The sequence below is a fragment of the Vipera ursinii genome, assembly GCF_947247035.1.
Source record: "Vipera ursinii genome assembly, chromosome: 2".
Taxonomy (NCBI): Eukaryota; Metazoa; Chordata; class Lepidosauria; order Squamata; family Viperidae; genus Vipera; species Vipera ursinii.
The window spans coordinates 10,983,463-11,007,646 of NC_139513.1; the positions used below are offsets into that span (position 1 = coordinate 10,983,463).

At 44.3% G+C, this 24,184-nt stretch overlaps 1 protein-coding gene and 1 long non-coding RNA gene across 2 annotated transcripts in view; both read right to left on the reverse strand.

The window, feature by feature from the left end:
• Positions 1-24,184, reverse strand: part of LOC310636547 — a 331,701-nt gene that overhangs the window by 134,818 nt on the left and 172,699 nt on the right. The gene's annotated exons all lie outside the window — the stretch shown is intronic.
• Positions 15,941-18,267, reverse strand: LOC310633325 (arylacetamide deacetylase-like 4; the record flags this gene model as incomplete). The annotated part of the gene is made up of 4 exons (XM_083351028.1): positions 15,941-16,715; positions 17,505-17,568; positions 17,740-17,956; positions 18,190-18,267. 4 exons carry the CDS (start codon positions 18,265-18,267, stop codon positions 15,941-15,943), a joined length of 1,134 nt encoding a protein of 377 aa, XP_083207154.1.

The following is a 24,184-nucleotide window of genomic DNA, read 5'->3' on the forward strand; positions in this document are numbered from 1 at the left end:
GAGTTGGAAACGCCTAGCACGCATGTGCGGGGGATCCTTTACCTTTACCTTGATTCAGTCCCTCTGTTAATGCAGTTTAGGATTCACACACCATTTCATGTGTGGATTGCTTTTTGCCACAGTTGAAAGACCAAAGCAAAAATGGTCTTTTAGATGAGGAAAGGAACCGTCAGAAATTATTTGGCCGATGTTTGTGGAATTTCCCTATTTTGGCTGTTGCTTGATGTCTCTTTGGCCAGGCGTCAGTGAGAAACCAGCCTTTTCTCGCTAAAAATCACCTTTCATCCAGGCAAATTCTTGAAGTCAAATACTTGATAAGATCATTTTTTTTACTACAGGTACAGGCAGCCCTTGACTTGCAATCATTCCTTTAGTGACTATTCAAAGGTACAACAGCACTGAAAAATGTGACTTACGACTGTTTTTTTAGCATCCCCATGGTCACGTCAAAATTCAGATGCTTGGCAACTGGCTCATATTTATGACAATTGTAGTATCCCAAAGTCATGGGCCCTCACCAACCTCCATCATTTGGAAACCACCTCGATTTAAGACCAATCAGCAGTCAGGACACTTGGCTATAAAAACAGCCTCTGCTCAGTTGTCTGATGTTTGCATAGCAGGTCGCTCGGCTTCTGAAGATGCCAGCCATAATTCCTGGCAAAATGTTAAAAAAAATGTGTTCCCTAGAGACCATAGTGTCAACATCCATCTCAAGAATCCTAATAAAATTCCAGGTTCATTCCGGTTCTGAAAAGCTTACTGTTTATTGAATACACTGCATGGTTATGTCAAAGCAAAACCATGATTCGTAGACTTAAAACAGTAATTTTCCCAGCCAAACCCCCAATGTCTTTAACATAATCCATATCAACAAGTTCACTTTGTTATGGGAACCGTCTGCTTCAAATCCACACCTGTTCTGGTGTCCTTGACAAGGCTTCAGGTTCCCACGGTCTTCAGCTGAATCGAAGAAGTTTTGTTTCTCCTTCTTACCCATTTGAAAGTAACGCCTCCCCCCCCCATTAATCTAAAAGCAAGTTGAAACGCAGAGGCCTGTAGCTGCCAAAGTTTCATCCTTGACGTAGTTCCTGAACTCTGAAGCCTTGATGCTGCCTTATCCATGGTTTATTCAACGGTCAAAAAGTCAAGATGGTGGCTACAGTGGGGCAATCAAACCTTGGAGCAGCTGTGGCTGGTTGGCTCATATCCCTATGGAAGGAATAAGTAAAGTAGGCTGACATTGCATTACAATATTTGGGGACTCATAGTATTGCTTTTGATTTTTGTCTCTGACTGATTATATTTTTAACAGTGGTTAAAGATACAGTGGCATGGGGGGGGGGAAGTGACTTGCAACCAGTCCTCCAAAGTTATGAGTATTGCACCATCCTTGTGGTCATGTGATCACAATTTGAGTGCCTGGCAATTGGCTGACATTTCTGACAGCTGTGTTCTGCGGTAACATGATTGGCGATTGGTGGCCGTCCCACTTCCCAAGAAGCAGAAGTCGGTGAGGAAGCTGATGATTTGCTTAACGACTGCAGTGATTTGCTTTGTAACTGGCAAAAAAGGTTGTCAGGTCAAGAGCGTTCATGTGATACCTCACTTAATAACCGCTCCAGTCCCAGTTATGGTCGTAAGTCAAGGATAACTATGTGCGTCAAACTTGGTACGTTGGCCTACACCTTTGCAGAAGCAGGTCTTCTGTTTCTCTCTGACTGGAGTCGTGACATGCAGGCAGTCCTCACCTTAGGACCAGAATTGAGCCTAAAATTTATGTTGCTAAGTGAGACATTTGTTAACTTGAGTTTTGCCCTATCTTACTATTTTTCTTGCCAGGTTTGTTAAGTGAATCACTGCAGTTCTTAAATTAGTTATTAAGTGAATCCGGCTTTCCCCATTCACTTCGCTCGTCCTAGGAGGTCGCAAAAAAGGGGATCATGTGACCCTGGGACACTGTGACCGTTATAAATGTGAGTCAGTTGTCAAGCATCCAAATATAAATATAAAAGGGGATGCTGCAATGGTCATAAGTGTGGAAAATGGTCATAAGTCACTTTTTCAGTGCCGTTGTAGCTTTGAACTGTTGTAAGTCAAGGACTACCTGTATTGTTGAGCCAGAACAGAGGTTAGTTTGGTTTGATCTTGGCCCATTGTACAAAATCAGCCAATTACAGGTAGTCCTCGTATTACAACAGCTGACTTAGTGACCGTTCAAGGTTACAACATCACTGAAAAAAGTGACTTAATGACAGTTTTTCACACATATGACCGTTGCGGCATCCCCATGGTCACATGATCAAAATTAAGATGCTTAGCAACTGACTCATATTTATGACGTGTCCCGGGGTCATCTGTTCCCCTTTTGTGACCACCTGAGCAGGAAAAATCAAAGGGATTCATTTAACAACCATGTTACTAACTGAACAACTGCAGTGATTCACTTAACAACTGTGGCGAGAAATGTGGTAAAATGGGCCAAAACCTGCATAACAACAGTCTCGCTTACCGATGGAAATTTTGGGCTGAATTGTCCTTAAGTTGATCACCTGTACATAATGTGAAGCTAGCTTCCGGTATTTTCCTCCTGAACAATTCCAAATACTTCTTGTTGTTTGGATAAAAAAAAAAGACAAAGCATATTTTTAATATTTAAATCAAGGAGCAAATCTTAGGTCCTTTTTTTAAAAAAAAATGGAGATGAAGAAGAAAAAGAAAGTCTTGGTTTGAAAAATAAAATCCTTACAGGTTCTAGAGGTATGGTTTTAAACGTGAGATATTAAATTACATTCCATGTGCAACTTGGAAGTCCAATTTGATTTGATTTCTCCCAACTGGAGGGGGCACTTTTACTTCCACCCCTGTATTGAAAGCTACTCTTAATTTTGGAAGTAGTAACCCAGCCCTATTAAAAGCGAAGGATCTGGCTTCGTCCGGTTAAGAGGTCTCCAAAATAAAAAATAAAAAAAAATGTCATTTGCAATTCCATCTACTTTATGGTGCTTGTGGTTTTTTTGACACCTGACGTTTTCATTTGCGAAGTACGTTTCTGTCTTCCGTTGAGGGGGAAAAAAAATATGTCAGAAATATGGTTTGTCAGCTGGAGGTGGAGATTGGGCTCAGTCGGAGGGAAGAAAGACTTTGTGGTGGGGATCATGAGGCCTGTGTTCTTTAAGGTTATGGGGTCTCCATTACAAGGCAGGAGTCTTGATGTCTGTCCTGCTTAGCGGTCTATACATCAGGGGTCTCCAAACTTGGCAATCAGCCAGCATGGAATTCTGGGAGTTGAAGTCCATAAGTCTTAGTTGCCAAGTTTTGAGGGCCCTGGTCTATATTTTATTTATTTATTTATTCGGTTTATATACCGCCCTATTCCCAAAGCACTCAGGGCGGTTTACAAGGCAAAATTTAAAAACAATCCAATATAAAATTAAATTAAAATTAAATTAAATTAAGTCTAGCCGCAAAAAATAAATCACAATTTAAAAACATTAAACCCCTCAGTCCAGACCAGATAGCTCAAAGAGCCAGGTTTTTAGGTCCTGGCGAAAAGAACGAAGGTCGGGGGCAGTCCGGAGTTCCGTTGGCAGTTGATTCCATAGGGCAGGCGTGCCCACAGAGAACGCCTTCCCCCTGTGGATCGCCCATCGGCAATCCTTGACCGGCGGTACCCTGAGGAGGCCCTCCGTGTGGGAGCGCACAGGACCATGGGAAATTGATGCTTAAAGCCATTTAGGGCTTTATAGGTCATCACCAGCACCTTGAATCTCACCCGGAGGGCAACCGGAAGCCAATGCAGCTCGCGGAGAAGAGGTGTTACATGGGAGTATCGGGAGACTCCCATCACAACTCGCGCGGCTGCATTCTGCACCAGCTGAAGCCTCCGAGTGGTCCTCAGGGGCATCTCCAGTCCCCTTTAAGGAAAGACTTATTTTAAAAGTATTTTGCTTGGTAAATGGCAACCCCCCCCAACCCACTGCTTCTAGAAGGCTTATTTATTTTGGGGTATCCTAGGATGATGTTGAGGGACGCTGTGGCTCAGTGGGTTAGGATGCTGAGCTTGTCGATCTGATGGTCGGCAGTTTGGCGGGTCGAATCCCGAGTGCCGCGTAACAGAGTGAGCGCCTGTTACTCGTCCCAGCTCCTGCCAACCTAGCAGTTCGAAAGCACGTACAAATGCAAGTAGAAAAATAGGGACCACTACAGTGGGAAGGTAACAGCGTTCCATGCGCCTTTGGCGTCTAGTCATGCCGGCCACATGACCACGGAGACGTCCTTGGACAAACGCTGGCTCTTCGGCTTTGAAACGGAGATGAACACCTGCCGCTAGAGTCGGAAACAACTAGCACGCATGTGCGGGGGAACCTTTACCTTTACCTTTAGGATGATGTTATAGCTAGTTTGCACCTCGGTAAGTGGTGGTTTTAAGATGGGACGCCTGCACCGTGGCGGCTATTTTGTGAACTCCACTCACAAAGTTGGAAGTTGGGGCTCTGCTTCCGAAATTGGAAGGCAGTGTGTAAGCGGGCCTGGTGAATAGGTCCACTTCTCAGTATTAAAATTCAGATGTGGGGTCTCTCTGAACTTAGTGGGTTTCTTGCAGACATGCTCATTACCAAACTCGGTAACGTCATCAGTGCCGTTCAGAGGGTCATCTCATTGCTCTCACTACCGTGACCAAATACCCCTCACAAGCATTTTGGCTTTCCTCATTACCCTTGGGCGGAGGTGGGGAACCTTGACTCTTTTTTGATGTGTGGACTTCAACTCCCAGAATTCCTGAGCCAGCCAGATGTTGTTGACTGATTCGTTGCCCCAAAGGCAGAAGTAGAGGGAAAGAAGAGGACCATCGATTCTTCTAGAATGATCAAATCCTTACCAAGTGCTAGCTGAGGAGGAGAAAGTGGGTGGAACCTGGGGAGAAAATAACCTGTCTCCTTGCGGTTGAAGATGCAATGGACATCGGACCATAGCGATACGGCTCATCCATGCAACATCTGCCCCTCCCACTAAGCTGCCCCTCTGCTTTTAATGGAGGTGCCCTCATGCTAACACTAACCCAGGGATAAGCAACCTTGGCTCTTTTATGACTCATAGACTTCAACTCCCAGAATTCCTGAGCCAGCTGGCTCAGGAATTCTGGGAGTTGAAGTCCATGAGTCATAACAGAGCCGGGACTGCCTACCCCTGCGACTAACCTCTCACCAGCCTCCAGCTGACGTGGCCCCCAAATACTTTTTAGGTGCTCTGTTGTAGAGGTGATGTTTTCCTTGTTATTCCAGTTCAAGACTTCCCATCTGGACGATCCACGGTTTATGGAGGTAGAAAGCTATAAAGATGGGAAGATTTCATAAGATTTATTTATTTCTTTATTTTAATTCTCAGGGCGGCTTTAAACTTAGCAGTAGCCTTCATTCTATGTATATGCCTGCTTATTAGGGCTTTCACACACCCCAAGCGGCATTATTACAAAGTCAGCTTAATTGCCCCCAACAATCTCTTAATGAGATTAACATCCTCATCGTATCTTGATCTTGATAAGATGAAGATGTAAGGTGGCATTCGACTGAACCATGAAGTAAGATGGGTTTAGTGCAGGTGCTGTTTTCAATATTACGCTAACTAGGTTACAGGATAAATTGCAACAGGCCAGGTTAGTTGGGTTCGCATTTCCACAATTGGCTTTTAAGATACTTTGGTTTTGGCTTAGCAGCTAAAGATGTGAGCTGTGTCGGTATGGTTGTAAACAATGATTTGGGGAAGCAGTCAAAGGAGGTTTACTCAGCAAACCATGGCTAAGCAAATCACACGTTACTATGACATGAATGCCAGACTGGGAGAGCTTGAAAGTGATACGGACTCCTTTACACAGCTAGGAAGACAATCTGGCAAAGTCAGATTTTTGTCACCCTGGCTTGTAGATTTCTTCCATGGAGAAAGTTGCATTCCGAATCTGCCTTTGCCAGATTTGTAATTCAGGTTTGTGGAACACAACATCAAAGTTTGGTTCACCCGAGTTAAGTTAACAGTACAGGTAGTCCTTGACTTACGACTGTAACTGAGCCGAGATTAGAACTATGGTTGTAAGTCATTCCAGTCATTAAGCAGGTCACCACCTTTATACAGTATAGTTGAATGAGCCTATGAACCAAGCTGCAGGTAATTCTCACTTAACAACCACTGAAAGAATGTAAAATTGGACGTGGTTGTACGGCGATCTGCTTAGTGACTGCATTACCTTGTTATAGTAGCCTAGCCTAATTTAGGTAACCATTTACTTTAATGGGTCGTGGAAGCGGCGGGCGAACGAACAAAGCTTCATCTGCGCATGCACAGGATCTAGGTTGCATGTGTGAAAACACCTCCAGTCGATAGAAGATGGTTTTTCTTCTGAAACCAGTCCCGAGAGCCAGAAAGTCTAGGGAACGCTGCTTTAAAAGAAATGCAGACCTAAGATTTAAGCAAGGGTCCTCAAATCTTTATTATTATTATTATTATTATTATTATTATTATTATTATTATTATTATTATTATTATTGAGGGTAAATTGAAATGTCGAGAGGCTTTCCCCCCCAAATCATTTGGCATTCTCGGAGTGGCTCATTCCAGGACAGATCATTATTATCAGAATCAAATGGGGCTGAGTTGCCCACCAGCTTGCTTAAATCTTTGGGGCCCTGGAGGCACTGTGTGAAACAGACTGCAGCTGGTGAAGTGTTAATATCACTTTAAAGGTAAAGGTAAAGGTAAAAATTCCCCCGCACATGTGTGCTAGTCGTTTCCGACTCTAGGGGCCGGTGCTCATCTCCGTTTCAAAGCCGAAGAGCCAGCGCTTGTCCGAGGACGTCTCCGTGGTCATGTGGCCGGCATGACTAGATGCCAAAGGCGCACGGAGCAATGTTACCTTCCCACCATAGTGGTCCCTATTTTTCTACTTGCATTTTTACGTGCTTTCGAACTGCTAGGTTGGCAGAAGCTGGGACGAGTAACAGGCGCTGACTCTGTTACGCGGCACTTGGGATTCGACCTGCCAAACTGCCGACCTTCTGATCGATAAGCTCAGCGTCCTAACCCACTGAGCCACCGCGTCCCTTTTTAATAATACCACTTTATAATGCCTTAATTAAGACCATACTTGGAATATTGCATCCAGCTTTGGTCGCCACAAAAAAGATCTTGAGATTCGAGAAAGGAGCGCAGAGAAGAGCAACAGAAATGACCAGGGGACTGGTGGCTAAAACATGAGGAACGGTTGCAAGAATTTGGTATGTCTAATTTAATGAAAAGAAGCACTAGAGAGTGACATGACGGCAGTGTTCCAGTATTTGAGGGGCTGGGGATGCTGCAACATTCCAGCTGATTGGCGTTTCTTCTGGGCTCAGAAGCACCAGGATCAGCGCCGTGCTCCTGGTACTGATCCTGCCGCTTCCGCTGAGCTCTGACAGCCCTGCAGCTCTAGCTGTCTCTCGCTCAGGCTTGTGCGGTGCTGCCACCGATTCAGCTCATTCCCCTCCCCCCCTACCACTTTTCTAGGATGGTCGCGTACAACTTGCCAGGTGCCAATGTACCACAGGTGGTACCCGTACCACTGGTTGAAAAGCCTTGGGCTAAAGCCTTACTGGTCATTGGAGGGCTGGGTCAACGCTGCTAACATAGGGTGTTCTTGCTTTGACAACAGATGGAAATGTAGCCATCTTTTTTCTCTTTCGCTTTTAGACTTAGTTGATGCTGGGAGGGGGGATGTGGAAGAGAGTCCAGTTAGTGATAACAATAATAAGCCAGACATTTACTTAGAGCAATAACAAATTCTCTCAAAGAGGCCTGCCTTGCTTTGATGACCTGGCTCATAACAAGTTTCATCAGATTATCAGGGAGATTGCAAATTGGACGGATTATGTAATATGAGATCTCAGCTTGTGATCTCCCTGATAATTTGATGAAACTTGTTATGAGCCAACTCATCAAGGCAAGGCAGGTCTCTTAGAGAGAGTTTGGCTGGCTGGCTGGCTCAGGATTTCTGGGAGTTGAAGTCCACGAGCCAAGGTTGCCTACCCCTGCTCTAGGTAAATGTCTCAGCAATGATGAAACTCTTCAAAGGAACTTTGAGGTATTGTTTACCTTAAAGAATCTTTTATTTGAGAAACAAAATATCGGCACTACATAAAGGTAAAAGGTAAAGGTTCCCCCGCACATGCGTGCTAGTCGTTTCCAACTCTAGCGGCCGATGCTCATCTCCATTTCAAAGCCAAAGAGCCAGCGCTTGTCCGAGGACGTCTCCGTGGTCACGTGGCTGGCATGACTAGATGCCAAAGGCGCATGGAACACTGTTACCTTCCCACCATAGTGGTCCTTATTTTTCTACTTGCATTTTTACGTGCTTTCAAACTGCTAGGTTGGCAGAAGCTGGGATGAGTAACAGGCGCTCACTCTGTTATGCGGCACTCGGGATTCGACCTGCCAAGCTCCCGACCTTCTGATCGACAAGCTCAGCGTCCTAACCCACTGAGCCACCGCGTCCCTACATTAGCACTACATAGTTAAAGCCAAAAAGTGAATTCCCCTCCCCTGGGAACAAAGTAGCAAAGCACAATTCCCTCCTCCAATTAATAGTCTTAAATCACCGTGAGGTCTTCTTCAGAGAAGATAGATCAGAACATCCAGGCATTCCTGCCCAGATCTTAGATAAGATTCTTTTGACCCTGGCTTGACGCCACCTGTGAGAAACTCAGCTGTAAGAGAACAGCTGGGTGGCATAACTGGCCTACTTGAACGGTGAATGTAAACCTTTACTGACTTTCAGAATTATATGTGGGGAATTTCCTTCCTATCTCTTTATTTGAGGAATATTGGTTACTTGAGTATAAAATCTTGCCTGACAAACGACCTCTACTATAAAGACTATTTATAAACATGTGAAAGAGATGGATGAAGACCAGGAAAAGGTCCTTTCCATGTTGAAAGCAATACACGAAACCATTCTTTCAGCTTGTGATAAAATAAGACCTAACATAAAAGATCAAGATGCCAGCGTAGATACACATACCCAAACTTTGACTACAACCTAAGAACTAACAATGCAGAAGATAACAGAAGAAGTGGAACAATCAAACATTAAGACACTTGACCAACAAATACAGTTAATGGAAAAGCCAGAAAAGGGAGTGACAACACTGAAAATGGAAAAGACTTTCTATATAAATCAGAAGAAATTTGAGAAAGAAGAAGAACAGATTGAATAGAAGATAAACATATCAAGGCAGTCATGGTGAATTGGAATAATAGGGAGACAACTTAATGAATACAAATGGGCACTAGCTCTTCCAAAAAAACCTGGCAATTAAATGGTCTCCTTTATTTCAAATAACATAAATAATAATAGAGAGAGATCTATTTGATCTAAAAGCACTGATATGGAAGCCTAGTTGGCAAAGGAAGAAAGCCAGAATAAGGCTGAGGAAAATTGGGGTTTTGATTTATTAGAGGGAATTTCATATTATTAATTAAATTGCCAACATACACTGGATCATGGAGAAAGCCAGGGAGTTCCAGAAAAACATCTGCTTCTGCTTCATTGGCTATGCTAAAGCCTTTGATTGTGTGGATCACAACAAATTGTGGCAAGTTCTCAAAGAGATGGGAGTACCAGACCATCTTATTTGTCTCTTGAGAAACCTATATGCGGAACCTATATGCGGGTCAAGAAGTAACAGTGAGAACTGGACACGAAACCACTGATTGGTTCAAAATTGGGATAAGAGTCCGGGAAGGCTGTATACTGTCGCCCTGCCTATTTAACTTATATGCAGAGTACATCATGAGAAAGGCAGGGCTAAATGAATCAAAAGTTGGAATTAAGATTACCAGGAGAAATATCAACAACCTAAGATATGCAGATGATACCATTCTAATGGCAGAAAGTGAAGAGGAACTAAAGAGCCTCTTGATGCGGGTGAAGAAGGAGAGTACAAAAGTTGGCTTGAAACTTAACATTAAGAAAACCAAGATCATGGCATCCAGCCCTCTCAATTCCTGGCAAATAGATGGGGAAGAAATGGAGGTAGTGACAGATTTAATTTTCCTGGGCTCCAAGATCACCGCTTACGGGGACTGCAACCAAGAAATTAAAAGACATTTGCACCTGGGGAGAAAAGCCATGGCAAATCTAGACAACACACTAAAAAGCAGAGACATCACCCTGCCAACAAAAGCGCGTATAGTCAAGGCTATGGTCTTTCCAGTTGCAATGTATGGCTGTGAAAGTTGGACCATAAGAAAGGCTGAGTGCCAAAAAATTGAGGCCTTTGAACTATGGTGCCGGAGAAGACTCCTGCGAGTCCCTTGGACTGCAAGGCGATCAAACCAGTCAGTCCTAGAGGAGATCAACCCTGACTGCTCTTTAGAAGGTCAGATCCTGAAGTTGAAACTCAATACTTTGGCCATCTAATGAAAAGGAAGGACTCACTGGAGAAGAGCCTAATGCTGGGAAAGGTTGAGGGCAAGAGAAGAAGGGGATGACGGAGAATGAGGTGGCTGGATAGAGTCACTGAAGCAGTAGGCATGAGCTCCAGAAGATGGTAGAGGACAGGAAGGCCTGGAGGAACGTTGTTCATGGGGTTGCGATGGGTTGGACACGACTTCACAACTAACAACAACAACAACAACAACATATTCAAATAGATAAAATGTGTATTTTGGATATTAGATTCTGTTCTGAATCTAATAAGGGAAATCTTGATAGAAAGTGTTGAAGCCACAGGAACCTTGGGGGGAAGCGATCATGAAATATTGGAATTCAACATTATGGAAGAACAAGCAATAGAACACAGCCAAACTAGAGTCTTGGACTTTAAAAGAGCTAATTTCAATAAACTTAGAGAGACCTTGGGAAGAATTCCATGGATGAGAATCCTAAAGGGGAAAACAACTTAAGAAGCTTGGGAAATTTTGAAAAGTGAGATAATAAAGGCCCAGTCTAGCACAATACCAACAAAGAAGAAAAATATCAGCTTGGCTGCATAAAGAACTCTCTGATAAACTGAAAGATAAAAAGGACAAGTATAAGAAGTGGAAAGAGGGGCACATAACTAAGGCAGAATATCAGCAAACAGCCCGTGCCTGCAAAGATGAAGTGAGGGAAGCTAAGGCTCAAAATGAACTAAGGCTTGCGACCAAAGTCAAAAATAACAAAAAAAAGCTTCTTTCAACATATAAGAAAAAAAAGTGAAGGAAATGATTGGTCCATTAGTGGGTGAAAGTGGCAAGAAGGTGACAAGCAACAGGGAGAAAGCAGAACTATTTAACTCGTTTTTTGCATCTGTCTTTACACAAAGGGAAAAAACAGTCCAACCTACCCAAACCAGTGCCATAAAAAACAGAATAGAAACGCAAGTTAAGATAGGCCAGAAAATGATAAGCGAGCACCTGTCCAGCCTAGACGAGTTCAAATCACCAGGACCAGATGGATTACACCTCAAGATTCTCAAGGAACTGGCAGACGTGATCTCAGAACCACTGAACTATATTTTTCAAAGATCCTGCACCACTGGGGAACTACCAGAGGACTGGAAGAGAGCTGATGTAGTTCCCATATTCTAAAAAGGGAAAAAAATAGATCCAGGAAATTTATTTATTTAATTAATTTAATTTAACTTAATTTCTATACCGCCCTTCTCCCGAAGGACTCAGGGCGGTGTACAGGGCAATAAAAATACAACATACAAAAATTAAAAATAAGACTAAATTAATCTAGCCCTAACAATAAATAATTAAAAATTAAAAATACCCCAAACCCATTAGATCAGGCCGGCTTGTTCAAATAAGTAAGTTTTCAGATCACGGTGGAAAGAGCGAAGGTCGGGAGCCATCCGGAGCTCAACCGGTAATTGATTCCAAAGGGCTGGCACGCCCACAGAGAATGCTCTCCCCCTGGGGGCCGCCAGCCGACACTCTCTGACCGACGGCACCCTGAGGAGGTCCTCTCTGTGGGAGCGCACAGGATGAAGGGAAGTTGACGCCGGCAGCAGGTGCTCCCGTAAGTAATCCGGACCCATGCCATTTAGGGCCTTATAGGTAATCACCAGCCTACAGTAAGATTTGTGAACAGAACCATGAAATAAGGATATGAGCTAAACAATGAAGCCTACAAATGAAGAAAGGAATTTGTGATCCACAGGCCGCCCTCAACGTACAACCACAATTCAGCCAAAAATTTCCATTGCTAAGTGAGACATTTGTTAAGTGAATTTTGCCCCATTTTATGACACTTTTTGCCACAGTTGTTAAGTGAATCACTGCAGTTGCTAAGTCAGTTACCTGGTTGTTCAGTGAATTTGGCTTCCCCATGGACTTTGCTTGTCAGAAGATTGCAAAAGGTAATCACATGACTCTGGGACACTGCAACCGTCATAAATCTGAGTCAATTGTTAAGCATCATGAAATTTGATCACGTGACTATGGGGATTCAGCAAAGTTCAAAACGGTGAAAAATGGTCATGTCACTTTTTTCAGTTCCTTTGTTACTTTGAACAGTCACTAAATGAACTGTTGTAAGTCAAGGACTACCTACATAACCTTCATCCATACAAATGTCTTTCTAGGAAGAAATATCAAATAAGGATAAAAATGTTGAAACAGACATCCAGTGGATTGTGGACAGGTACTGTGGACCAGTATTGTGGACCTGTATTGTGGATCGGTACCGGGCTACAGCATGCCAGCAACTGGGCCACACAAACAGGCAAAGCCCCATCCGTGGGATGCAGGCAGCACACAAAACCACGCCTCCTCCGGTCCACGGAAAAACCTCTCTCCATGGAACCAGTCGCTGGAGCCCAAAAGATTGGGGACCTCTGCCTTTTACCATTTCAGATAAATGGCTGTCCAGTCTCTTCTTAAAAACTTCCACTGTTGGAGCATCCACAGATTCTGGAGGCAGGTTGTTCCACTGATTAATTGTTCTAACAGTCCAGAAATTTCTCCTTAGTTCTAGGTTGCTTCTCTCTTTGGTTAGTTTCCATCCTTAGCTTCTTGTCCAGCCTTCTGGTGCTTTGGAGAATACAGTAGATTGACTCACTCTTCCCTCCCTTGAAATACTGGAAGACTGCTTTCATGTGACACCTAGTTCTTCTGTTCATTAAACTAGACAAGATGGTTCATATTTATGACAGTTGCAGTGTCCTGGAATCAGGCGATTACCTCTTGTGAACTTCTGACAAGCAAAGTCAATGAGGAAACTAGATTCACTTAACAACCGTGTTACTAACTTACAACTGCAGTGATCCACGTAACAAACATGGCAAGAGAGGTTGTAAAATGGGGCAAAATTCACTTAACAACTGTCTCACTTAGGAACAGAAATTTTGGGCTCAATTGCATTTGTAAGTCGAGGACTACCTGGGGTTTCACAGACCCATCCTGGCTTGCCCGATCAGGCAGTTGCTGTTTTGCCTAATTCAGGTTGAGGTCTAATCTGGGGCTTGATTCATCCTTCCTCACCACATTTTCCTCTTCTTTGTTAAGATATTTAATTTAATAGCTAGAGCAGTTAAGGGTTGGGCAATGAGTCAGAACACGCAGTTATAGCTGATTGGTTGAAGAGGGCTGGCCACTGCACAAGGCAATCTAAGCTGTGATTGGTTGCCTTGAGTGAAAAGGGGGAGGTTCCTTGTTTCCCGCCTTTTTTCCTCTGAGTGCCCTCTGTAATTTACCTCATGATATGTTGATTTACCTGACGTGCTCCTATTTGCCTGATTATCTTATTTACTATTAATACATTTATTTATATAAAACTATGTGTTTGTGTCAGCATCTCTGACTCCATTTGGACACCGGCTGTGCAATTCCCTGACATTTTTCCCTGCAGTCCCCGATCGCAGAGGAGCTGAGGAAAGGGACACACGCGCGTGCACACACACACACACACTGTTTCATGAGGGGCTGGCAGTCTTCTGCCCACCCAAAGGGCTTGCTAGTTCATGCCCTTCCAACAGTTAAGAGATGATCTGACATGGGGAGCAAACACCAAAGTTGTGATGAAGAGAGCACAGCAGAGGTTATACTTCTTGAGAATTCTCAGGAAGCATAATCTCTCAAAGGACCCGTTGTTGGCATTCTACCACTGTACCATAGAGAGTGTGTTAACCTATGGTCTGTGTGTGTGGTTTGGGAGTTGTACAGTCAGGGAAAAAACAATGCTGTCCAGGGTCGTAAAGACTGCGGAGAGAATAATTGGGTGTACTCTTCCTACTTTAGATCAAATTTATGCCTCCAGGTGTTATAAGAAAGCTGTGGAGATTGTGCAGGATTGCACGCACCCCGGAAATGATCTCTTTCAGCTTCTGCCTTTTAGAAGGAGGTATAGGGTCATAAAGACCAGGACCAGCCACTTGAGAAATAGTTTTTATCCAAAAGCGGTTTTGGCCTTGAATGCAGCAGAATGTAGTTTCTGAGAGAACTTCTGTATTTAATTTTTAAAGTGTTAGAGTGTTTCTAGGGGTTAAATGTGTATATATTTATATTTATTAAATTTATATACCGCCCTTCTCCCATAGGACCCATGGCGGTTCACAAGGCAATTAAAACAACATTACAATACAAAAAATAATAGCAATTAAAATAGATTAAATTTTCCTTAATTAAAATCTAAAACCCCTATAACTCTGATTAAAAACCCAATTACAATAAGTTAAAAAATTAAAAAAATCCTCAGTCCTGGCCGGAAAGCTCAAAGAGCCAGGTCTTCAGGTCCCGGCGGAACGAACGAAAATCAGGGGCAGTCCTAAGCTCTATGGGTAACTGGTTCCAGAGGGCAGGCGCGCCCACAGAGAAGGCCCTCCCCCTGGGTGTTGCCTGTGTGGGAGCACACAGGACGAAGGGAACTTGATGCCGGCAGCAGGTATATGTGGGGTGGGTGGTATGTTGATATGTATTTTGTTGTTTTTGTTGGGTTTTGTGGGGTTGATGCGGTTTTTTCAATTTCGTTGTTCTGTATGGGACAATGACAATAAAGGTTATCGTATTGTATCGTATCGACATGGAACCACATGCCCCATTCTGTCAACATAGCCATGCCTGTGCGCCACCCTCCCCTTTTCTCCCCTTGCCTTTTGCGGTGGGCAGAAACGAAACTGAAACGAAACAGGAATGAAACAGACTGGGGTTTGTTGAGTCTTTACTGAAGCTCAAAAGGTTCACATGAAGTCAGCTGTCACTATCCTAGAAGCTCAGCAACCCGGGACCACCTGCTGCTAAAGCAAAGAGGGACCAAGGAAAGAGGATACAGGAAGCGTCAACAAGGAGAGGTCCCTTAAGATCTTACTGCATCAGTCTTGCTGGAGAGAAACACCTCTTCAGTGACAGATGAGAGGAAGGCACGGTTCAAGGCAAGGTCCTGCTAGGAAACAGAACTTATGCCAACGGGTGAGGGGGGCTAGCACAATAGGCCTCCAGAGCTTTTTTGGGGTGAATCCCTTTTTTGTTCAATTTTTTATCTGCCTGTGGGAATAATGGCCTCCTGAAGGAGCTACACTGGGTTTTCCATGACAAATGAAGGCACATATACACGTCCCAGATCAACGTTGCAAGATCCAACCTGGTTCGGTCATTAAGACCAGAGGTTTACTCTTCAGAGCAATCGGGCCCGTGCTGGAGACATCTGGCAACTCTCCCAACTGTGCCTCAGTGCCGCATAGAAGTTCTGGCTTTGGGGTAAGAGGGAAAACCACAGTTTCCTGGCACAGCCTGACACCAGGCTACTTGAGTGGTGGGCTATGAACGAGCCGGAGAGGGCAAGGATGTGTCTCTTCAAAGAGATGGTGGACCATCTTCAGGTCAGTTAAGCAGGACAGATGGATGAAATTATAGGGTATCACCTCTTCAAATCAAGATCTGTAAGGCAAGGGCCAGATGAACAAGGCAGAAGAATGAGGCTCTTGGATTTCTAGAATCGTTCTAGGAATTGGATTACACTATTTATACTCTTCCTCGTACCAGGAAACTGTATTGGTCCCATATCTATCAGCAAGGTGATCCCATGGAATCCATCCTTGAGGTGATGCCAGGTGACAGGCACACCGTTGTCTTCCAGCCTCTTCTTATAGAGCAAGCCATCATCTCGGAAAATGTCGTATTCGCAGGTTAAAAGGAAAGTCTCTGGAAACTGCTGGATGATGGCGTCTTCCGCCAGGAGCGGAGAAAACATGGGGTCAAAAACTCCTTTGGATTTTTTGAAAAGATCTTCTGAAAACGGACCAGGTACAAACGGTACGTAACCCCGGCCTTTAAATTCCTCCGGAATATGTTCCGCACTGATCCATTTCTGATACTTTGCCCTGACTTCCTGCGGTATATGGGCATTGGCCATAATTTCATTGACCCCGGCACTGGTTCCCAAGAGATAAACTGTGCCAAGACGAACAGCATCTTTCTTGAGTAAGAGGGGAATAGAATGGTTTTGCTGGTAAGAAGGTAAATTGAAATCCAGACTTTGTAGGAAAGGATACAGTAGCATCTGGGCCCGGGGCTGTGGAACGTCCTTTTTCATCACAAGTTGCTGAGCAGTGCTGGCAACAAGTGTGCTTCCGCTGCTGTCGCCAGCCAGCACGATCCGTTTAGGGTCCACTCCGTAGTCCTGCGCATTCTTCAGAAAATGTGATACGGCAGTGTAGCAGCTGAGTTGTTGAGCTGGAAAGGGATGCTCTGGCGCCAAGGGGTATCTGAAGCAACAGTGAGTCAAAACACAACCTTTCAAATGCATTGGCATTCCTATTATTATGATGAATATATCATAGCTGCCCACCCCAAAAAGACTGGGCAGCATGCAACAACCAATAGAGGCAGTCCTCGACTTACAACAGTTCATTTAATAACTGTTCAACATTACAACACCACTTCGAAAAAGTGACTTATGACCATTTTCACATGACCGTTGTAGCATCCCTGTGTTCACATGATCAAACTTAGGGTGCCTGGCAACTGATATTTATGACAGTTGCGGTGTCTCAGGCTCACGTGATCCCCTTTTGTGACCCTCTGACAAGCTAGGTCAGTGGGATTCAGTTAACAACTGCGTTACTAACGTAACAATTGCACTGATTCACTTAACAACTGTGGCAAGACAGGTCATAAAATGGGGCAAAGCTCACTTAACAACGGTCTCACAAAGCAACAGAAATTTTGGGCTCCGTTGTGATTGTAAGTCGAGGACTACCTGTAATTCTGGAAACTACTCTGAAGTAACCCGCTGCATCCTTGTTGTTTCCTTGTGGCTGTCAGCATTTTAGTAGACTGTCTAGAGCAGACATGTCAAACTCGCGACGTCACGTGATGTCGCGCAACGTATCGGAGCCTTTTCGCCATTGTTGGCAATGGGGTGGGCATGGTTTCCTGGTGACGCATCCGGCCCGCGGGCCAGCAGTTTGACACCCCTGGTCTAGAGAGAGAGAGAGGTTATGGCAGTTGGATTTTGTGCCTTCTGTGACACAAGTCAACCTGAGCTCACTTACCCAATTAATATGACCACAGTGTCAGTTTTCCGGGCAATGAAGTCGCACAGCCTTCTGTGGCCTTCTGAAATACCACAAAGAATTGGTTGAATTGATCTTCAGATGAGAACGTCCCATTTCTCCCACCCCTAACGTGTAGGTTTTTATCTGAGCACATGCATTTTTCCCATTTGGTCCTTGGCGTGCTGCAGAAGAATCAGGGTACATCAATCAAACAATTATTTGGAAAACCTACGGGGGGTTCCAAGCAGGCCTGCTCCTCCGTGGATCCAGACAAGTCCTCGTCTGTTCTCTGGACTTGCTCCTTTGGGACAACAGACCACCACCGGCACTCTGTCAAAAAGCACTTCCTTGACGATCAAGTCAGACGGTTTCCTTATGGGTATTCCATCCACAAGGAGATTCCATATCGCAAATTCAGGGCAGATGCCAAGTTTATCGAGAATCGTGGCCTGCACAGGCGAAAGACAAGAAAGAAAACAAATGATAATGCACAAAGGATTTGTTTAGATGCTATCCAGAGTGAGTTCTAATAAACGAGAATATTTGGAGCTCAGCATTGAAAGGAGGGATCCTTGGTGCTCTCTGAGCTTGCTGGTGGATCCTCAGGCACACCAAGTGTAGGATTGTGCCATTCAGGCAAACCAACTGAAAGCAAAGCTGGAATCCAAAGGCAGACACTTACCAGTTCCATAACAATTCTCACAGACGAAAAGAGAAGGCGCAGTTTTGTCCCCTGGCTGATTCCTGGCGGGATATGCATGCCGATGATGTTACAGTGAAGGATCCACCCGAGGAACAACAATGTGACTGAAATGCAAAAGTAAAATGCCAATATCCACAGGGTTTGGCCCAGTATCGTTTCCATGGTGGAAAGGTCCTGAGAACAGAGATGGGATTTTTTTTCACTATCTGGCCAAAGAAAATTGTCTTAAAGCTTAATTTGCTTTGTTCTTGCTCCGTGAGGTCTATATTGCCCTGTAGTTCTTTTAACTGTAGGTGACGGGTACACCTCGATGCCTTCTCTTATATCATTTTGTCACTGCACGTTTTTTTTGGTTCGTCAGAAAAGTTCATTTCTAACTGTACATTTCCCCTGCTCTCTGCACCTGTGGTGATAGCTTATCTGGTAACCATAGTGACCCTCATATGTGCAGCTATGTTATGGTTTCAGACTGTTTTGTGCGCATGTCTGAAAAACGTTTCTCACAGTTACTCTTTTATTGTCTTTCACTTTCCTGTTACTGTCTGTTACGTTAGGATGTAGTCAGCTAGCTCTCTTTATAATATATATTTAGTTTTTTGTAATTAAAAGGTATTTAGTAAGATTATGCGTCGTGTTTTATTTCCTTCCTTCATGCACATCATGCATCCTCTGAAGCACAGTCCTTCACCCTCTACTAAGGTGATTTATACCTTGACATTTCCACCGGTATGATTGGGCAAATGATCATTTTTATTCATGATTTAAATGGACCAACAAGTTCTGAACAAACAGATCTCTTTCAAAAACCTTCTCTCTTGAGGGTTACTTCAACCAACATCATTTGAGTTCACTTCATGATCACCCCATAAATCAAATGAGGTGGTTCGTTTATCTGCATTCCTTAATTAGGGCTTTCAGAGGGACACTGTGACCTGAGTGAGCTTCTGGGTACCACATTCCCTAACAGAGAAAATTGACTGCACAGATTTTGAGATGACAACAGCGCTCGTGCCGCTACTGTGCCCCTCCACCCACTTCTCCTTAACTTACACTTTTGTAGCTTTTCCCAGCAGCCTCTGGCAGTTTAAAATCAAAGAGGGTCCAATCAGCAAGGACACAGCTACTGTGCCCCTCCACCCACTTCTCCTTAACTTACAGTTTTGTAGCTTTTCCCAGCAGCCTCTGGCAGTTTAAAAGCAAAGAGGGTCCAATCAGCAAGGACACAGCTACTGTGCCCCTCCACCCACTTCTCCTTAACTTACACTTTTGTAGCTTTTCCCAGCAGCCTCTGGCAGTTTAAAAACAAAGAGGGTCCAATCAGCAAGGACACAGCAACTGTGCCCCTCCACCCACTTCTCCTTAACTTACACTTTTGTAGCTTTTCCCAGCAGCCTCTGGCAGTTTAAAAGCAAAGAGGGTTCAATCAGCAAGAACACAGCTACTGTGCCTCTCCACCCACTTCTCCTTAACTTACAATTTTGTAGCTTTTCCCAGCAGCCTCTGGCAGTTTAAAAGCAAAGAGGGTCCAATCAGCAAGGACACAGCTACTGTGCCCCTCCACCCACTTCTCCTTAACTTACAGTTTATGCAGAGTTATGCAGATTCAGATTGGGCGAGTGATAAGAAGTCACAGAAAAGTACTTCAGGTTACATGATGTTCTTAAATGAATGTCCTGTTTACTGGCATGTGCATAAACAGAATTTTGTTTCTTGTTCCTCTACAGAAGCTGAGTATGCTTGTGTGTCTGATGCATGCAATTCTTTAACCTGGTTTGATGCTTTAGTCACAGATATCTGGACACATCCGATTCGACCGATCACTGTGTTGGAAGATAATGAATCTGTGGTATATATTTCTGAAACATGTTTTACAGGTTCAAGGTCCAGACACATTGACATCTGATATCAAAACATAAGGCAACTGGTTAAACCCCTTATTTCATGTTGTATGGACACAAGCCTGATCTCTCACATCTCCATATTTTTGGTTCATACGCTAGTGTGAATATTCCCTTAGCCCACGGGTTGGCAACCCGCGGCTCCGGAGCCGCATGCGGCTGTTTGAACTGTCTCCTGCAGCTCCCAGTCGCCCGGTGTGCGCACACCTCTTCGAACGGGCAGTGGTGCGCGCGCACCTCTCCAAATGGAGAGTGGCACTGCCCATTTGGAGAGGTGCGTGCGCACCTCTCCGAACAGGCGGAGGTGTGCGCGCACCTCTCTAAAGGTTTGGAGAGGTGTGTGCGCACCTCCGCCCGAACGGGCAGTGGCGCCGCTCGTTGGGAAAGCTGCTGCTGCCCATTTGCAGAGCTGCCGCCTTCCTCCAAAGGCGGTAGCTCTGCAAACGGGCCACGGCAGCAGGTCTGTAAACGGGTGGCACCACCGCCCGTTCGGGTGGAGGTGCGCGCGCACCTCTCCGAATGGGCGGCAATGCTGCCCTTTGGAAAGTTGCCGCGGCCCGTTACTAAACTCTACATATTGCAGAGCACACATAACTTGCCAGTTTCTAAGGAAACTGGGCAATTCTTCCACTCAAAATGTGGCGCTGAACTAAGCAATGGCAACGGAAATGCTATGGACTTGCACTTCCGTATTTCATCGCGTTTAAGAGGCCGGAGAAGAAAGGCTGGTTTGCTTTTTAATGAGCACCAAGCAGTTCCTGACGCGACTCGGCTCTCAGAGGCTCCAGAAAAACCAAACCCGTCGGCTGTTAAGCTGGGAAAATTAAGTCCCGGGAGTTCTTTTTATAGTCACAAAGCAGCAGGAAAGTTCAGAGTAGGCACGGTTGGGCCTCTCAGTGCTAACCTTCATGTAGTCGCGCACAGAGGTCCCCTTTTTCTGCTTGGGCTTCGGTGACCGAGGCCGCGATCACGACGGGTAAGGAAAAGGGAATCGGGCTTCTTTCAAGGGTTTGTCGTATCTCTGCCACCCCCCTCCACCCAGTCTCGCCCGTTGTGTTCTTTCTGGTGCGTGGGAGGCAGAAATAATGGGGCAGCCAGCGCTGCCTGAGGGCTGATCGTGCTAAATTTCTGCCTTTCTCATAGTTATTAAAGCATCGAATGGCACCAAGAAGAGGGGTGGGGTTCTGCCATTTTGTCGAAATGGGAAAATGTCGAAGTTGGGGAGCAAGTTCCTCGGAACTCTCCGGGACTTTTTAAATTAATCAGCACAATACTAGGCTGTGTGGAGAGCTGATGCAATGGAGGAGGGCTGCCAGTTTGTAAGGTTTGGGCTTTTATGTCGTGGGGAAAAGAGCACTTTAACAACAGGATGTTTTCTTGTAAAGAAAAAAGAAAAGGCTCACGCTCTGTGTTGCTTTTCTTTCTCCCTGTATTTCTAAGATTACGGAAGCTTTGCCAAAAAATTTTATGTGGGTGGTTGAAAGATGGCGTCACAATAAGGAGGTGACCATTTGGGTGCCAGATTAATGTCGGCTCTGCAAACAGGCCGTCGCCACCGCGCAACCGGTTCCATCACACATAAAAAAGTGGCAATCGTGCGCGCGCATCCGCGCACGTGCAAGAAACAAAATGTTTTGCACATGCGCAAAATGTTTTATTGCGCATGCACATGCATGGACACACGCACGTGGCTCCCGCTTTTTTTTATGTGTGATGGAACCGGTTCCCAGTGGCTCTTTTGCTTTTTCAGGTTGCCGACCCCTGCCTTAGCCCAAAAAAAGAAAGGGGGTCCTGCAGCAAAAAGGATGAGATTTATGGGTATTGATGATAATTCAAAATGGAGCAAATACATTGACTCTCATCATGTTATTGTGGTTTCACAAACTGCTACTTTTGAGGAAGATGCTGACTGGTCCAGGATTCATTCGAACGATCCTGGAGTTTATTTTCCTAGAGATAGTGCTGCTGATGCCACGCAACCTGATGATCAATATCCACAGGAGGTTGTCCCTCCCACGAGTTCTTCTCAACCTACTGTTCCGTTTTGCAAAGCTGCTGATGCTGCCGCTGATGATGATGATGAAGACGAGGATGACACGGAAGAAGAATGGACAGTTGTTCCGAGACGTTCCAAGAGGTCCAAGACGTTCCAAGGGAATCCCTCCAAAATGTTATTCGTGGCAAGTAACAAAAACACCTGTACCTTTGATTTGTAATGTTACACTTCCACCTGAGAAGTTCACACAGATCAAACATCTTCCTGAATCAGAGCAAGATAAATGGTTTGAGGCAATGCAGGCTGAAATGGACAGTCTAAAGAAACTTCAAGTGTTTACGCCTGCAAGCCCTCCAGCAAACAAGAAAGTTATTGGTACTCGATGGGTCTACAGGATCAAAAAGAAGCCGAATGGTGAGTCGTTGTACAAGGCTAGACTCGTAGCCCAGGGTTTCGCTCAACGTTATCCTGAGGACTCTACAAATACATACTCACCCACAGTGCGGACTGAGAGTGTGAAAATCGCCTTAGCCACTACGATTTTCCTTGGCCTAGACGTTTTCCAGTTTGATGTTGAAACGGCTTATCTACATGCTGATCTTGACGAGGACATCTACGTGAAAGGTCCTCCAGGTTTCCGACAGCAAGAAGGGGATACCTGGTTTCTACACAAAAGTCTTTATGGTCTGAAACAGTCTGGTTTAATGTGGTACTCATGTCTTTCTGACAAACTAAATTCAATGGGCTTTATTAAGTCCGAAACAGATGAATGCGTGTTTACTAAAAGATCTGGTAATAGGTATGAGATAATTCTTGTTTATGTCGATGATATTGTTTATATTGGTCCAAATAAGCAGATGAGTGAGGTTTTTGCTAAAGCGTTACAACAGTTTTTCACATTGAAGTCTTTAGGATGTATTAACACTTATTTAGGTGTTCAAATTGTCAAAACTCAGAAGGGGTTTAGTCTCACACAAGAAGAGAAGATTGAACAACTGTTACATCACTGCAACATGGAGGACGCTAAGCCTGTGAGTATACCCATGCAAACCGATTTTCACAATTTGGCACATGAACCAAGTCCTGAGTTCGAAGATCAAACACTATATCGCTCAGTCATTGGGTCGCTGCTGTATATTAGTAGTTGGACTAGACCCGACATTGCGCTTAGCGTTAATCTTTTATCACGACAAGTAGGTAAGGCAAAACAGTTTCATTGGACATGTGTTAAAAAGTTATTGAGGTATCTAAAACACACAAAAGACATGAAGTTGTTGTTGGAACCAACACATACTGATTATGCAGACTTATGTTGTTATGCAGATTCAGACTGGGCGAGTGATAAGAAGTCACGGAAAAGTACTTCAGGTTACATGATGTTCTTAAATGGAGTTCCTGTTTACTGGCGTAAACAGAATTTTGTTTCTTGTTCCTTCATAGAAGCTGAGTATGCTTGTGTGTCTGATGCATGCAATTCTTTAACCTGGTTTGATGCTTTAGTCACAGATATCTGGACACATCCGATTCGACCGATCACTGTGATGGAAGATAATGAATCTGTGGTTTATATTTCTGAAACACGTTTTACAGGTTCAAGGTCCAGACACATTGACATCCGATATCAAAACATAAGGCAACTGGTTAAAAAAGGTTTTGTGACATTACAGTATGTGCCTACACGTGATCAAATTGCTGATATGTTGAACAAACCACTACCTATGGTCCAGCATGAGTATCTGCGTGAGAAGATGTGCCTTACCTGAGTCTTCACTTTGCTGACGAAAGAAGTGGAATGTCACTGCACGTTTTTTTTTGGTTCGTCAGAAAAGTTCATTTCTAACTGTACATTTCCCCTGCTCTCTGCACCTGTGGTGATAGCTTATCTGGTAACCATATTGACCCTGATATGTGCAGCTATATTATGGTTTCAGACTGTTTTGTGCGCATGTCTTAAAAAAGTTTATCACAGTTATTCTTTTATTGTCTTTCACTTTGCTGTTACTGTCTGTTACGTTAGGATGTAGTCAGCTAGCTCTCTTTATAATATATATTTAGTTTTTTGTAATTAAAAGGTATTTAG